This window comes from Eucyclogobius newberryi, unplaced genomic scaffold, assembly GCF_026437365.1.
Source record: "Eucyclogobius newberryi isolate DKJ021-1_F unplaced genomic scaffold, fEucNew1.0.hap1 SCAF_4, whole genome shotgun sequence".
NCBI classification, from domain to species: Eukaryota; Metazoa; Chordata; class Actinopteri; order Gobiiformes; family Gobiidae; genus Eucyclogobius; species Eucyclogobius newberryi.
Window position 1 is genome coordinate 24,015,792 of NW_027316056.1, and position 16,174 is coordinate 24,031,965.

General features: G+C 40.7%; 2 protein-coding genes across 9 annotated transcripts; both read right to left on the minus strand.

The window, feature by feature from the left end:
- Window positions 1–3,498: 3,498 nt before the first annotated feature.
- Window positions 3,499–4,710, minus strand: LOC140377517 (uncharacterized). The gene is made up of 6 exons (XM_072462954.1): window positions 4,530–4,710; window positions 4,306–4,448; window positions 4,169–4,230; window positions 3,947–4,060; window positions 3,775–3,873; window positions 3,499–3,688 (listed from the first exon to the last, which is right to left on the minus strand). The coding sequence occupies exons 1-6, from the start codon at window positions 4,692–4,694 to the stop codon at window positions 3,564–3,566; spliced, it is 708 nt and encodes a 235-aa protein (XP_072319055.1). The 5' UTR covers window positions 4,695–4,710; the 3' UTR covers window positions 3,499–3,563.
- A 350-nt stretch (window positions 4,711–5,060) lies between these two features.
- On the minus strand, window positions 5,061–10,149 carry fip1l1b (FIP1 like 1b (S. cerevisiae)). Of its 8 annotated transcripts, none has more exons than XM_072462727.1 (16): window positions 9,903–10,149; window positions 9,637–9,691; window positions 8,911–8,983; window positions 8,651–8,769; window positions 8,523–8,587; window positions 8,342–8,452; window positions 8,137–8,267; window positions 7,938–8,056; window positions 7,509–7,562; window positions 7,147–7,246; window positions 6,920–7,076; window positions 6,756–6,837; window positions 6,516–6,568; window positions 6,256–6,445; window positions 5,731–5,874; window positions 5,061–5,565 (listed from the first exon to the last, which is right to left on the minus strand). In XM_072462727.1, the coding sequence occupies exons 1-16, from the start codon at window positions 9,979–9,981 to the stop codon at window positions 5,421–5,423; spliced, it is 1,677 nt and encodes a 558-aa protein (XP_072318828.1). In that variant the 5' UTR covers window positions 9,982–10,149; the 3' UTR covers window positions 5,061–5,420. The 8 variants fall into 8 exon arrangements, with proteins under 8 accessions (XP_072318828.1, XP_072318829.1, XP_072318827.1 ...); XM_072462728.1 differs by having other exon boundaries at window positions 5,061–5,562; window positions 7,509–7,565; XM_072462726.1 differs by having other exon boundaries at window positions 7,509–7,565.
- Window positions 10,150–16,174: the final 6,025 nt, after the last annotated feature.

A 16,174-nucleotide genomic window follows, 5' to 3' on the forward strand; every position in this document is an offset into this window, starting at 1 on the left:
GACAACTTATTTTGGAATATTGCAGGTCTAAAAATTGCTCCCATTTGATCAAAACCAGTCCGATTAGGACCAAATTTGAATCAGTTGTTAAACTTTCTAGTTTGGACCAGTTTAGGCTGACAAAATTGAAATGGCAGTGATAGCGCCCCCTACAGAGTGACCTTTAAATTAACATTGAAGGTCAAAAATTAGTTTTACCAAAATTGTCTAAACTTTACCCAAAATTCTATTTTGCCGTCCCGATCACAAAAGCCAATCACAAAAATGCCTAAATTTTTACGCCGTAGTCGTAGCGATGACAGAAACCTCCCATGTTATCCCTATGGGAAAACCACAAAATCTCTCAAATTACCACATTTTTATGTTTTACACTTTAACGAAGTCCTCCTAGTGCGTTTTGCCCACCAACCTCAAAATCGGTGTACGTCCTCTAGACAAGTGGTGTATCTAAAGTTATCCAAATTTTAAGGATAACTTTTACGGTCTTTGTGCGACGGAGCCGCAAACGTTTCCCAGAATTCTGACTATTTGGCCTTCAGAGTGGCCTATAAACAATAGAGTTTTTCCAAATGACATGATATTTTGAACGAAATTCTAATTTGCCATCCTGATCATACAAGTATGAGAGCCAAAGTCATATTTTGTACGGCGTAACCGTAGCGTTGACAGAAACATCCCATGTTATCCTTATGGGAAAATCGTAGAATCGCTCAAATCACCACATTTTTACGCTTCACACTTTAACAAACTCCTCCTAGGGCGATTGTCCGATCAAGTTCATATTTGGAGAATATCATCTACACAAGCGGGGCATCAAAACTTACCCATATTTTGATTCTAAGTGCTACGGTCTCTGTGTGGCGGACCCGCAAATATATGTCAGAAATGGGAAAACAGCGAAATCTCTAAAATCACCACATTTTTACGCTTCACACTTTAACGAACTCCTCCTAGGCCGATTGCCCGATCAAGCTCATATTTGGGGAAAATCATCTACACAAACGGGGCATCAAAAGTTATCCATATTTTGATTTTAAGTGGTACGGTCTCTGTGCCGTGGAGCTGCAAATATACTGTCACAAATGGGAAAAACGCCAAATCCTTGAAATGTTCACATTTACGCTTCACACTTTAACAAACTCCTCCGTGGGCAATAGCTCGATCAAGCTTTACTTTGGGAAAAATCATCTACACAAGCGCGGCATCAAAAGTTATCCATATTTTTATTCCAAGTGCTACGGTCTCTGTGCGGCGGCGCAGCAAATTTGACTGACACTTGTGTTCATTTGCACTGGATTGGCCATGTCCAATGTGTCGCCGTCTGTCAAGTTCTTTTTTTATTCAACACACAATAAGGGCGCCATCTTTATCAAGTCAAAAGCGCAGAGTCGGAAGGCTGGCGGCCCGCGAGGGCCGTTGGATGCCGCTTGCGGCTTTAATTTGGGTTTGTTCCTTCCATTAGCTTTTTCAGTGAATCAACTTTCAGCCAGGGGAAATTGTCACTTAGGGTTAGGCTGTTTTATCAAAATAAATGTTTCTTGCACTCTGAGGTAAAGATCACTTAAAGTCTGGCCATTTCATTTTCTGAATCAGTATCTTTCTGAGTACGATAGTTCTGATCGGAGGATGTGGAATCATTCCCTAATAATAACATATACCTATTTGGTTCGTTTCAAATTCTACAAGTACGAGTTTCTAAAGTAGAAAATTGTGGCTGTTTATAGGAAATGACACAAAATGTCCTTGAAGTATAAAAGTGGGAGTTTTTCTTAAAAATGTCTTGATGAACACATGGACGTGTACATTTCTTAACCATTCCAAAAATACATGTAAAATACAAATTTGGGGCTCCACTGACACAATGGTCTATTTCTCAATACCATCCTCAATCATCCTGGGGCCCATGTCTATTACGCCACTTCAGGTTAACAGTACAACCATTAAATGAAGCTTTGAAACAATTACAAGTACTGTCAAATATGTACTTAAGTAAAAGTATAAAGTGCATTTTCATGCATTTTTTTATTTTTTTTTGCCTCTAGAACAGTATTTTATACAAAACTTGATTAATGTTAAAACTGTATAAAGATATCATCTTTATACTTTGACACTCCTCTACAAAAGGCTGAGTGCAGTTATGTGCAACAACTGCTACTGTGGTCACTGACCGTGGGGTTGTACAAGCATGATCAGCTCTATTTACTAACTAAAAATCAGGAGACACAAAGGGTAAACAGCTCAGGTTATTTTTCCACCATCTACTGACATTTGACAGTGATGGGGGAAAGCGAACTTTTGTGAAATTTTGAGGAAAATGTAGTCTGAAGTTCACACAAGTGAGTTGCCTGGCACGGCAGTCACTTTAAAAGTGCTCTGTGTCAGTAGTTCTCAACCTGGGGGTCGCAAAAGGATTCCAAGGGGTCCCCAGATGATATGAGGGGGGTCTTAAACCAGGCTTGGTACCCCTCAAATGCAGTACTACCCTCATCTATGGTCATGAGCTTTGAGTAATGACCGAAAGGACAAGATTGTGGATACAAGCGATCGATATGAGTTTCGACCACCGGGTGACTGGGCGCTCCCTTAGAGATAAGGTGAGGAGCTCAGTCACATGTCAGGCATGTCCCACCAGGAAGAGGCCCCGGGGTAGACCCAGGACACGCTGGAGGGACTATGTCTCTCGGCTGGCCTGGCAACGCCTCGGGATCCCCCCGGAGGAGTTGGAGGAAGTGTCTGGGGAGAGGGAAATCTGGCTTTCGATTGTGATGGGAGAGACTACAACTCCTGAGCCATCAAGGAGCTCAGGTTTAATCTTCTCCAAAAAGCTTTCTGTATCTTTTCCTTCTTCTCCTTCTATTCCTTCTTCTACGTCCACAAGCCTCAGCTTAGGCCAACGTGATCTCGACTCCAAATCCAGGAGCTTATTTCTTTCTAATTCCATAGAGACAAGAAGGTGATGTCACAAGTAGGGTGGCCAGATGTCCCTATTTACCTGGGACAGTCCCAATTTTGAGCCCTCTGTCCCATGTCCCAGCGGATGTATCCAAAACCATTGATTTGTCCCAGTTTTATTCAAGACATGTCCCAGTTGTCCAAGTTTTGACCACATTGAGACCTTCCAACAGTAAAGAAGGGAATATATTGTTGTTTCTTTAGCCAAACTAGAGAAAATCTGGCTATAGAATAATCAAAACATCATTCCACTCATTTCCACTGATAAAAGTCTCTCAGATTATAAAGTTGAAAATCTGGTCACCCTAGCCATGAGGCCAGGTTAGAGGTCATTATATGAGTCAGTTGTGATTGTTGTTCATGTTTTAAACTAATAATCACACATCCTATACTTCCAACATGTGACACATTTATTTCTTGTTTAACCTTTGGTTAACCAGGTAAGAACCCCTTTTAGAGACTTCTTTTTCATGGCGGGCAATGATTAATATGTTTTGAATGTTCTTGACTCTCAATTAATATGTAAATGGTGAAGAAACACCAGAATTCATTTGATGTATGATATTTATTAAAATGTATTACAGTGTATTGTTGTAACACAAGTCATACAGTTAGTTGATAAAAAGGTCAAAAATAGTGTCGAGGAATTTTGCAACATAATGTGCTGTTTTGGCCTCCAAATATTTATTGAGAGCTTGCAATCCTTCCATGGGAGACGGGTCCTCTTGGCAAATTTCTGAAAACATATAAGGATGATAATAATATGTGAATAATAATAATAATAATAATAATAATAAGATGTTAAAATAAAAGTGGACTTACCGTCATTTGGGTTTGCCATTAGAAGTGAAGGCATCCTCAGACATTCTGCTTGTTTCTTTACCATCTCCATAGCAGCAGATGAGACCGTTTTACTTTTGCCTGACAAAATACAATATTTGATACAATAATAACTTCTGACTACATGAATTGGATGACAGATATTTACACTTACTGAATAAGAGCAGACTTTCAAAAGAATCATCCCCAGATTTAACAGTTTCGTAGATGACCAAACAATCAGAGCATTCAGTTGGAAGATACACCTCCTTTAAGTAAAACGGATGTTCTGCAAGAAATACCCATCACTCAAAAAGAGTCAATTTGAAATAGTTTGACAATTTGGCATTTTATAAATTTTTTAAATATGATCATTGCTAAGGGAGAGTCTTCTTACCAATTAAAAGTATGTTGTTTTCAAAAGTCACATTATACTTTAAGGTGGTGCACTTTCCATATCTGTAGAAAAATAAAAGTATTTAGTCTTTTAAAATATGCTTGGTGTTGGCTTGTCTCTGTCATTTATGCATTTACATTTTTTGAGCTTGGATGAGCTCAAGTATGTTACTTTGTGATGTTGCTCGGCCCTCAATCCAGGCACTTGTCAACAAATGGCCCAAGGACCGACTTCCAGGGAGATCAGACGTTGCACCGATGTAGAGCCACTTCCCCAGCATCTGGAAGTGGAATATTGGTTTTCTTGGTTATCCCTTTGCACATATGAATAAAACATGTAAAGAAAGTAGAGGTTTACATACTTCATCATGGCTGACAGCTTTTGGTTTCACCAGAGTCTCACACACGTCCACTGGAGCACAATGTCCCAGAGACAGAAGACTCAGAAGAACTGCAATCCTCTTCATTTTCAACACTGCACTCTTCACTTTTTCACTGGGTTTGGATTTTCCTTTTGTGTGGACCATTTTTGATCATGTGATGCAACACTGTCAACATCAGGAAAGACTTTGACACTAGCAAATAGATCCAAAGAGTACGAACAAGGTTAAATTGACAAAAACAAAATCATTGGGTTCAATTAAAAGGTATATATTTCAATCCAAAGTCATATTTTCAATATTTAGAATGTTATTGTATGCCTATCACTAAATATATGTATTGTAGGTGTGTTACAGGGATTGTGGGTATTTTTAAACACATATACCATAACTAAATAATCTACCATTTCAGTTGATGAGAAACAACATTTACTGAATTCTGCACGTTAGCAAAGACCATAAAATAAAATAATTCACAGATGCATTAAGGTGTTTTGAATCACCCAACAAACCTTTATCAAAAGAGTTTTTTTTATTGACTTGACAGCAGTATAACTTTGTATTTTAGAGGACAGGAACAAAAAGACAAAAAGAAAGAATATTGTACATTTTCAGGCTGAAATTTGTGGGTTTAAGAGCTTTGGGAGCGGCAGATCGACTGACATCAATAAACATGAAGGGAGCGATTACTGCCTGATGAATGGTGAAGACGAATGACGTACAAAATGGGAGTCCAATGAAGATTAACGCCAGAGACTGAAAATATGCATTCATCATTTGTGACTTCCTGGTTTTGTTGGTCAGCGCTTCCGATGAGCTTTTCCCCCAGTTTGGTTCGGGATTACAGAAACAACAAAAATGTATGCGAGCGAGTTACTCCATTCCCTCCTGGTTTTCCTGGTCAGCACTCATATCCTCTCCGGCCTCCTTGCCTTCTTTGCTCCTCTTGCTCTTTTTGTGCTTGTGTCGTCTGTGTCCTTCGGCTTCTTCGCTGTCGTGCCTCCGTCTGCTACTGCTGCTAAAATAGGCGAGCAAACGTGCAGAAAGGGGAAAAAGATTATTAGAAGACAAACCAATAGGTGAGATCAATGAATAAAAAGAAGAAAAGGGATGGGCCAAGGAAAAGTAGGATCAAAATGAAAGTACAATGTCAGAACCCAGGTCGTGTGAGTTTGTGCGATACCTGCGTGAGGACTTGTGGCGCCCTTCTTCTTTCTCTCTGTGTCGTCTCTCTCTATGTCTTTCCTCCTTCTCTCGACTCGACCGCTCGCGGTGCCGCTCGTAACCGCGCTCTTGGTATTCACGGTAACGATAGCGCTCTTCATCACTGTGTGGGTTGAATAACAAAAATTGTGGGTTTTGTTTTTTGGGAAATATCCTGATTGACAATATTCAGACAGTAAAACGACAATCCATCAAAACGGTTTTTAAATGGGCCGGCCGTGGCTGAGGTTCAAATATTGTGCAAATCAACAGTAAAATTAAAACAAGTGCAAAAATATCACTTTGTATTCTTGTTTAACTTTGTTTTTTTAGGTTTTTTTACAGCCAGCTCTTTTTAAATAATGTTTATATTGCAGCCAAAAAACTTGATATTCTGATTTTGCATATCTCGAAAAATAACAACGTTGATAATACACATTTATGCTATAGCTCGTACCTATATTCAGTGTATTGCATTTCTGTTGCTGACACAGTAGTATCCAACCTGGTGTAGCTCATTCCTGAGGGGCTGTGTTCCCGCTCTCTCTCTCGCTCATGTGCTCTCTCCCTGGGCCTTTCTCTTTCTTTGTCTCTCTTTTCATCTCGACGAGGATAATAGTCCCAAGGTTTAGAATTGTCCATCATTGGAGGCCATGGAGGTGGCACACCTCCAGCCATAGGAGGAGGATAAGCACCTGGGAACGCAACAAGACAATGCATGATCACAAATGTTAAAGTTCTAACAAGCAACAGCAAAATACTAACCTTGTGGGAAATAGGGAGGCATAGAGCGTCCATCATAACCTCCAGGATGCCCACTGTAGAAAGAGAACAGAACTACTGATGTCATAGTGGTTCAGTTCACGACTTCCTGTTCAACGTTTTGTTTTCTGAGCCATTTACAAGGCTTAAAGAATGCCAGATTTGAAATTGGTTTATGTTATGTACAGTGTTGAAAAGTTTACATTACACTTAAATGTGTCGTGGATGTGATATAAAGCGTACCCGTCTAAAGTGGGTATCATGGAAGGCGGTGGTCCAGTCGGTGGGGGAGGAAAGCCAGGTGGAGGAACTGTGATAGGCATTCCTAAAAAGACAAAAATAATTTCCACATTTATCACCTGATCCAGTAAAAAAAACACACACATTGAGTTGCCATGACGACTTACTGGGAGGGGGAATCAGAGGCGGTGCTGTGCTGACATTTGGAGGTGGAGGGAGAAATGGAGGTGGGGGAATGTTTGGAGGAAGAGGACCTGGAGGGAAGAAAGTGGGCAGCTTCGCAGCAGTGGGCTCAGCTTCAGACGTCGAGTGTTCAGAAAGTACCTACAGATACAGGAAGGGGGCGTTACGTTTGCAGATGACTTGTGTATCTGTATTCAATTAGGTATCTTACCTGTATATTGTTGCCATCTAGATTGTGCCTGCGTCTTCCCTCCACTCTGCTTATCGTAGCCGTCTGACCACCAATCACATCAATAGTTCCACTTGATTTTCTAATTAAGTAAGTAGACACATTGCAATTAATATTTTAGGACCATAAAAATAGGTGTTACATTCTACATAAATAATTGTCAATAAATGTGATAATCCATAGACGGGCTGCAGCGGTTTAGTTTATTTAAAAAAAAACTTCCCTTAACTTGTGTGCCTGTGACAATAAAATTCACAATAAACGTTTTTCTGTGGACACCATTCACGAAAAGCCTTTTTAATTCTTACATCCCACCTTAAATATACAAGGCCATGCTCACTTACGTAAAATAGGAAATGTCTTGAGGCGGCTTGCAAGTCCACTGAGTGGGAGAGATCCTACTATTTTGAAGCAAAGGGACAACGACATAATATTGGGCCTAATGCAAAATCTGCCCACAACACAATCTACATTTTCATTTATTTACTATTATAAACAGGAGATTGTCCTTAGAAGAGGGCCAATTATGTTATATCCCACCAGTATGTGTAGAATAGAAAGCAGTGCGTTAAATCATTTTACTATTAATTTCATGATATTTAAACATGTAATATGCCAAAATACTACAGGGAACCTGAGTGTTTGCTTGGACAGTACAAAACAAAAACGGTTGAACACAGACAGGATTTATATTTTCATCCAAGATAGTTTTGAGTTATTCTGACATGTCCTGAAAGTGGAGGCAGTGGCTTTGTAGTGTACAGCTTAATTACCTGGTGATCTGGCTGCCAGAGGACTTGTACATATGAACTGGAGCATTGAAGTCTGCCTTGGATGTGTGAATTGGCAAACTTGACATGTCTTTATCATTACCAGTCCGGCCTTGCTGTACCTATACAGTAAGTACAATTATCCAAAAATTGCCTTTCATTAGAAAAAAAAAAGTGCAGAAAAAAGCTATTCAGCACTTACAGTAATTTTACTTGTCACTGAGCCGACTGTGGAAACCTCAAGCCCCATGCGAAGTCTCTTCTGTTTCTCACAATAAGACTTCCACGTGTCTTCATTGAAGCCGTAGTTAAAGTAGTCAGACAGATCCGCTCCTACAGACAAACATCTGTTATATTGACATTCCTTTTTAATATTGTAAATCAATGTAGATAATGTAGAAATGGACCTGGCTTTCTCCAGGGTTTCTCTTCAAATGACTCCACGTCAACCTCCAAAACAGGAACACCGTTAATATTCCCAGGAGCATCCAAGTCAACTCCTTTCAGCTTTGCTGAGACTGCAAACATCCAATATAAAACATTTGATACATCAAAAACGTAAACATGAAAACAGTTATTTTCTGTTACCTTGTCCATATGGCCTGGAGCTAGTGGATTTGATGTTGAGATTGACAGGTGGAGCTCCATAGGATCTATGGTAAATTAGCATATTTCAGTGAAATAACCAAAAATAAAAACACATACAAAATACATACGTGTACTGTGGTGCTCCCGTTTTAATGTCTCCAATGGTGACGCGGACATCATCGTCATCATCATCACTGTCGCTGTCACTGTCTACATCCTCCCCTGCAGCTGCATTTTCTGCACTGGGCTAAAAATACAACACAATATATATGATCGATTGCGTTACAGTTCTTTTTGATTCGGAAATAAGTGCAGACACTTGTTCCATTACATTTGCAGAGTTAAGTATTTAATGGGCAAAAGCTACACTTTTATGAAGAGCATTTACCTCAGATGCCACACCATTGCCTGTTGCATGTTCTGCAACATCATCTGTTGGAGATTCAGCAGGAGGAACAGCACTATGGAAAGATACAGTACAAATAACAGGTTAGACTACTCATTTCAAGAGAAAACAAGGTTCACTAAAGATTTTTTGTTTTGTTTTCTCTTTTTGACTTAAATAGGCTGTTTTATCATTGTTTTTTTATGTTGCACCAAATCACCAAAGAAAGTTCCAATGTTTGTGAATTCTGTTCATTGACAATGGCAATAAATCTCTTCCGATTCTGATTATATAGTGGAGTTTATATTTTAATGCCTGGTTGGACATGGACAGCAGATACTAGACGAACGGAAACCCCACAACCACCGAAATCTTTATCTGAATGTTTCCTTTTACTGGCAACAATAATGCCATCTGTGTTGTGACTGATTAAAACAGAATACCAATAAATAGAAATACGTTGGTATTATGGCAATTAATACCTATGGGGTCCAGCCATGTCCCACCACATTCAATAGTCTCATTCACAAGAATCTGAGGTGGTCATCCTAGTTCTGTTTGGATAGAATTAGACATAAAAAAAGACTAAAGGGCTCCATCCTCCTACGCTATAAATACGTTTTTTCATCACAAACCAAGTAAAGATTTATGAAAGCATAAAACACATGTCCAAAGTCTGCAGAAACATAGACAGTAAAAACACTTAATAGAGCTGAATGAAACGTCTACCTGACTGCAGCATTCAGCTTGGCCTCTTCATCTTCATCTTTGCCCTCAGTCTCATCTGGAAGATAACGTGCATTAGCATGAGCAGCAGGCTAGCAGCGCATTAGCACACTTAGCATTACAGCTAACGATATACGGCAGTGTACCATAGCAACCAGGCAAGTACATTACAACGTGCGGGGTTTCCCTCGCAAACATTGCACGCTTCAACTTGCATTTCATTTATCAATTCAACGTTTAAACGTATTGTTTATCTTGTTGCAGTTTACCTCCGTACAACCATTCCTCCTCTTCGTCTCCGGCGCCGGCGTCCGCGGTGCTTGTTTTGTCCGCTTCCTCCGCAGACATTTCGGCAAACCTCGCGTTCAAATGTTGTGCGGAGCTTGTTGGGCAAAAATCCACAAAAGCTCCGCTATAGCTTAAGGTACGGATTTAAAAAAATATTATTCGATTTTATGTGCAAATGACCAACTGCTGCTAGTTTGCTAGTTAGTGTTGAACTCGGAAGTGATTGAATTGTCGAAGTGTCGCTCTGTGTTAGAAAGTGTTGGCGCGGGCGACTGCGCCGTCAAGTGGATATATATTTACACACACACATATATACTGTGTGTGTGTGTGTGTGTGTGTGTGTGTGTGTGTATATATATATATATATATATATATATATATATATATATATATATATCCAGAGTCTCGCTCTAAAACCTACAAACCAAGTTAGAAATCTGGGGGTAATAATGGACTTAGACTTGAACTTTAACAGCCACATCAAATCAATAACATCAGCAGCTTTTTACCATCTAAAAAACATTGCCAAAATCAAAAATATAGTGTCAAAACCAGATTTAGAGAGACTTATCCATGCGTTTGTCTCCAGTAGATTAGACTACTGTAACGGCCTGCTCACTGGCCTCTCCAAACGAGCTGTAAAACAGCTGCAGAACATCCAGAACGCTGCTGCTCGGGTCCTGACTAGAACCAGGAAGTACCATCACATTAGTCCTGTTCTCAGGTCTCTGCACTGGCTCCTGTGGCTCAGAGAAGAGACTTTAAAGCAGCTCTGCTTGTGCACAAGTCTCTCCATGGCCTAGCACCAAAGTACATCTTAGACACATGTTAGTGCCATATGAACCATCTCGGACTCTGAGGACCTCAGGGACCGGACTCCTGCTGGTGCCAGAGTCAGGACTAAACATGGGGAATCTGCATTTCAGTTTTATGCAGCTAAAATCTGGAACAGTCTTCCTGAAGATGTGAGACAGGCTTCTACTCTGACAATGTTCAAATCCAAGCTAAAAACAGTTTTGTTTAGCTGCGCATATGACTGAAAGGATTTTTATTTGCACTCTTCTCTTTTATGTGATTTCATTAGTTTAGACAACCAGTTGGACTGATTTAAAAGGGAGTTGGACTCCGAAACACGTTGGACGTGTAATAGTACGTACCATCAGTTGGACTGATTTAAAACACGTTACCCTTTGTGGCTAGGTGTTTTTATATTATTATTTTTTTATTTTGTTAATTTTATCGTATTTCTGTTGCTGTAATTTCTTTTTCCTGCTGTGTGAAGCACTTTGAATTGCCTTGTGTATGAAATGCTCTACAAATAATCTTGCCTTGCCTTGCCTTGCCTATATATACACACACACTCACATATACACATTTATATATATAAACTGCCACTGTAAATAAGTGTCATTTTTCAAAACACACAATATCCAACAGAAATACATAAATATAATAGCCTATAGCTTATATTTATTCTATATTCATTTTGTATCCATTTCTCTGAAGACTGCAGTTGTGGCTTTTGTTCCATGTAAAGTTCACCATCCACTGCAAAGAGGCCAGTTAATGCATTATGGCTTCTGACCAGTTAAGTGGTACACTCTAGGCTTGTCAGTAAAAAACATGGAAATCCGTGGATTCTCTCACTTTCTCTCCCTCTGTCCTCCTGCAGCGACTGATACTTCCTCTGAGTTGTTATTGTCTTGTAGAAGGATGAAAAGCAAGCACAGCTTAGAAATATACTATGATATATACAATATGCTCACTTAACCACATCCATGCACCACTATACTGTATTATGAAAGATAACTGCATTGATTTTTTCCTAACACAAGATAACTGCTGGCCTCATTTCACAAGTATGTCTTCTATCACATCACATGTGCCTGTGTGTTCACAGAGCACTCACACTGAGCAGGCGGCAGTGCTCTTCTAAACTGATAATTGAAATTACATTTTTTGATTCTCCCAGTCCATCTATCTTTCACTCTCAGTCTTTCACCTCATCTCTCTTTCATAACACATTTGCTGTTCATTTGGTACATGTGATGTTTTTATCTCCTAGTGTAAATTGCAGTGACTGATAATAATTTCTTCATCTGAAAATAATTCAATAATAATAATTTCAGTTAGCCTAACTAATTTATGGTTTCTATATCTACAATTTTGTAAGGCTTTTCTGAAACATATAGCCATAGTGGGTCCAGCTCCACTTGAATGGGTCCAGCTTCTCGCTTCCACCTGTCCGTCTGAAGGAGTCAGGTCTCTCCTTTACTGTGGAACTCCTTCAGATTTCTAGTTTTTCCCAAGGAGATTTTGTAGTTTTTCCTGGCCGAGAAGGAGGGTCTAAGGACAGGGGAGCTTGGGACATTTGTCTAAGGAAATATATCTCATCATAAATTAGGGGGAACGAGGTAATTTTTCCTCCTGCTTGTCTCATGAACATGTCATTACGTGGCCTGAAATGTTCCATGTTAAACTTATCTACTTACAGGTGAGCATTACTGAGCAGGGTTACCTCTCCACAGATCTGACCTGTAACTTGACCTGGTCGAATCACCTGCTTGTCTCCATGGAAATACATTAGTTTAAAGGCATATTGTGGAACATTGCAGGGAAAGCTATACCATCTCTATGAAGGCAGCAGGTGTTGTGCAGTGGTTGAATAAGGCTTGGATAACTTAACTGTCCTTTTAGGTAAATGTGTTTGTGTCATTCAAGACCAGACGTCATGTCACATAAATTTGCATTCAGCCTAAATTAATTAGTTTTCTTCATTTACAAAGGGCCTTTTTACAACAATCTGAAAATGAAAAGGCAAATGAATAGTTCCACTGAACTATAAGGTGAACAAGGGAAGTGTTTGCAGGTCAGCTGCTGCGCTTGCTTGAACGCTGTTCTACATTCCTTCCCTCTGGCTGTGCTGCTCTTTTTGCATTTCCACTTGGCTTCCTTTATTTCATCTGCTACATTTCTCTAGTATCCTATTTTCTCTCACCCTCTGCCTTTCTTCTTACAGTGGATTAGGACGGCTCAAGGTCTAGTCGATGCTAATCTGCTTTTCTCTGACAGAGGGCGATCATTGGGCTATCAGTAATTACACAGGCTCATGTTATCTTACTCACATCTGCGTCCTGGCACATTCTCAACACTACATCATCTCTTTGAATCCAACATATGCCTTTTTCAATGTGTCTCATTATGGATAACAGATTGACAGTTCCTTCGGCTTTGTAAGGCATCTGTTGTGGAAATAGACAATACAATTTACTTGTGTTCATTTCCACGGCCATCATAAAATGTATAATCTGATTTGCATTGGACAGTTATTTTAATGAGAAACACCACATTTTAACCATAGAGAGACACTTAATGGCCATAAAACACATTGTTAAAAGTCTGACAAATGGAAGCGGATACAGGTTAATTTTGCCCTGTCAGCAGCACAGAGTAGGATTGCACTAAAGATTGTTTTAATCCCTCAAAGCTAAAATGCTAAGCTATTATGTTGTTGTGCAGTTTTTTTCTGGCTCTCCGTGGCCTGATGCCAAGTATTAAGGTGTGTGTAGCTGCCCCAATGCCCTGATGGGTGTGAAGAAGATCCATTTGGAGATGATTCAGTTAAAGGCTGGGAGCTTCACTGTAGGTTATTGAAGCTAATGTAGCCTTGTTCTGATTTTTAAAAAAGTAAAAAAATTGTAAAAGTAGTGTTAACTTAGATATAAATAACTAGATGAAACCAACTAATTAAATATATGGTTGAATAAATAAGTAAGATTTTGGCTAATATAAAATGTGTTTGTAGACTCAATAATATTATTCAATCCACTCCAGGCTTTGAGTTCATAAACTTGATTTTGAATAATTACTTGCTGTACTTTATTATCACTTTTACTCTCACTGTTATGATTACTATCACATTTACTTGTGGGGTTTACAATGTGGAGGCAGGAAATAAATATAAGGTGAAAAGGGGAAGGTGGATGAGAGAAATTTCAGAGGGGGGATGATCATTCATTACGTAATCGAATCTTAGCGGCTTTTTTTCTTGTATAAAACGCGTCTTGCCCTCCGCCAGACCTCGACTGTCCTCATTTGTCTAAAAGCAATGAGTCACGCTGCAGGTCCACACACACACACACACACACACACACACACAACGTCACAGTGACTCAGCCCAGATCTCTGCCATAGGCTCACCTCAGCACCATGAATAATGGAGCAGGGATGCCATATGAAGAGATTGAATATCATGCAAAGAAACACTGACATAAACAGCTGGTGGACAGGCAGGTGCTTTGTTCTCTCACACTTTGAAGCACGGGTCGCTTTTTGCTTGGAGACCCCTTGTTTTGACCACTAGACTGCAGGTGGTTTGTGAGAAGCTTTGTTTTTCTTTACATTGACCCCCCTGATGTATTGAATCCGGGAATGAATGTGTGAACAGGAACAAGTATTATATGCACAGGTGTCAGGAACTCCACGAAGGTGTGGCCTCTTCTGTTGAGCTACCTGTGTGGCAACGGAGCAGAACATGTGTTATTAAGTCAAGCAAACGTCTGTTGTTTTTATTTGTGAATGATCCATGACAGATAAGATAGACATTTTTTTGGATATCGCAGCACTTTGTTTACTCGACAGATTAGGCTCTTTCTAGTAACACTTTTCCAGTACATTATGTTAGAAAAACATTAGCAAAAGAGAAAGAAAATCAATTCACCCTTTGGTTTTGTGCTTGTGCCTCACTCCATCATCATGTGCTAGAGAAGGCACAAACAGCCACAGGGCCAGAGCCGATACAGATCATGAGTGCACAAGACTGCTACTGTGCTCCCACATACTTATTTGGAACAGGAAATAAACATAACTCCAAACACATGTTGCGGAATTCTATTTGATCAATTTTGGGTTACATCACACAGTGCCTATAACATAACCAGTCATTTCAAATTTTAACTTAAATGTTTTCCACTTATAGCCTCTCTATTAGTAAAATAGTTATAGGGTGTGTCTATTATATTTGCCTACATAAGAGTATCTTCCTATATAGGTGCATTAAAATCACAATACAAAACATACATACATATGTCAATGTTAATTTAGGTAAGGATTCAATAGGCTACAACGTATTATGAAATATGAATTACTTTGTGATCATAAGCTGGACTATATCCACTTCAAGCATTTGATGATCGAGCTTCTTGGACTCAGAATGATCTTTAGGGAAAAGTGAGAGCTAAGGTTATTGTGAATCACTGCAACGTGAAAAGATGCACCACAAACTGAATGAGTCAGTGTAATACAGAGTCCTCTATCACAGCAGGGTGCTCTGTCAGTGTGAGGCAGGGTGCTCTGTCAGTGTGAGGCAGGGTGCTCTGTCAGTGTGAGGCAGGGTGCTCTGTCAGTGTGAGGCAGGGTGCTCTGTCAGAGTGAGGCAGGGTGCTCTGTCAGTGTGAGGCAGGGTGCTGTGTCAGTGTGAGTCAGGGTGCTCTGTCAGTGTGAGTCAGGGTGCTCTGTCAGTGTGAGGCAGGGTGCTGTGTCAGTGTGAGTCAGGGTGCTCTGTCAGTGTGAGTCAGGGTGCTCTGTCAGAGTGAGTCAGGGTGCTCTGTCAGAGTGAGGCAGGGTGCTCTGTCAGAGTGAGGCAGGGTGCTCTGTCAGTGTGAGGCAGGGTGCTCTGTCAGAGTGAGGCAGGGTGCTCTGTCAGTGTGAGTCAGGGTGCTCTGTCAGTGTGAGGCAGGGTGCTCGGCAGGGTGCTCTGTCAGTGTGAGGCAGGGTGATCTGTCAGAGTGAGGCAGGGTGCTCGGCAGGGTGCTCTGTCAGTTTGAGGCAGGGTGCTCGGCAGGGTGCTCTGTCAGTGTGAGGCAGGGTGCTCGGCAGGGTGCTCTGTCAGTGTGAGGCAGGGTGCTCGGCAGGGTGCTCTGTCAGTGTGAGGCAGGGTGCTCTGTCAGTTTGAGGCAGGGTGCTTGGCAGGGTGCTCTGTCAGTTTGAGGCAGGGTGCTCGGCAGGGTGCTCTGTCAGTTTGAGGCAGGGTGCTCTGTCAGAGTGAGGCAGGGTGCTCTGTCAGTGTGAGGCAGGGTGCTCTGTCAGTGTGAGGCAGGGTGCTCTGTCAGTTTGAGGCAGGGTGCTCGGCAGGGTGCTCTGTCAGAGTGAGGCAGGGTGCTCTGTCAGAGTGAGGCAGGGTGCTCTGTCAGTTTGAGGCAGGGTGCTCGGCAGGGTGCTCTGTCAGAGTGAGGCAGGGTGCTCTGTCAGTGCT

Coding starts and splice junctions, on each gene's coding strand:
- LOC140377517 (XM_072462954.1), bottom strand. CDS start 4,694: ATGGTCCACACAAAAGGAAAATCCAAACCCAGTGAAAAAGTGAAGAGT. Junction 4,231..4,305: donor CTCATCCAAGCTCAAAAAAT/GTAAATGCATAA, acceptor ATTTTTCTACAG/ATATGGAAAGTGCACCACCT. Junction 3,689..3,774: donor AATGGCAAACCCAAATGACG/GTAAGTCCACTT, acceptor ATATGTTTTCAG/AAATTTGCCAAGAGGACCCG.
- fip1l1b (XM_072462723.1), bottom strand. CDS start 9,981: ATGTCTGCGGAGGAAGCGGACAAAACAAGCACCGCGGACGCCGGCGCC. Junction 8,770..8,910: donor GCAATGGTGTGGCATCTGAG/GTAAATGCTCTT, acceptor TTGTATTTTTAG/CCCAGTGCAGAAAATGCAGC. Junction 8,453..8,522: donor CTCCAGGCCATATGGACAAG/GTAACAGAAAAT, acceptor GGATGTTTGCAG/TCTCAGCAAAGCTGAAAGGA.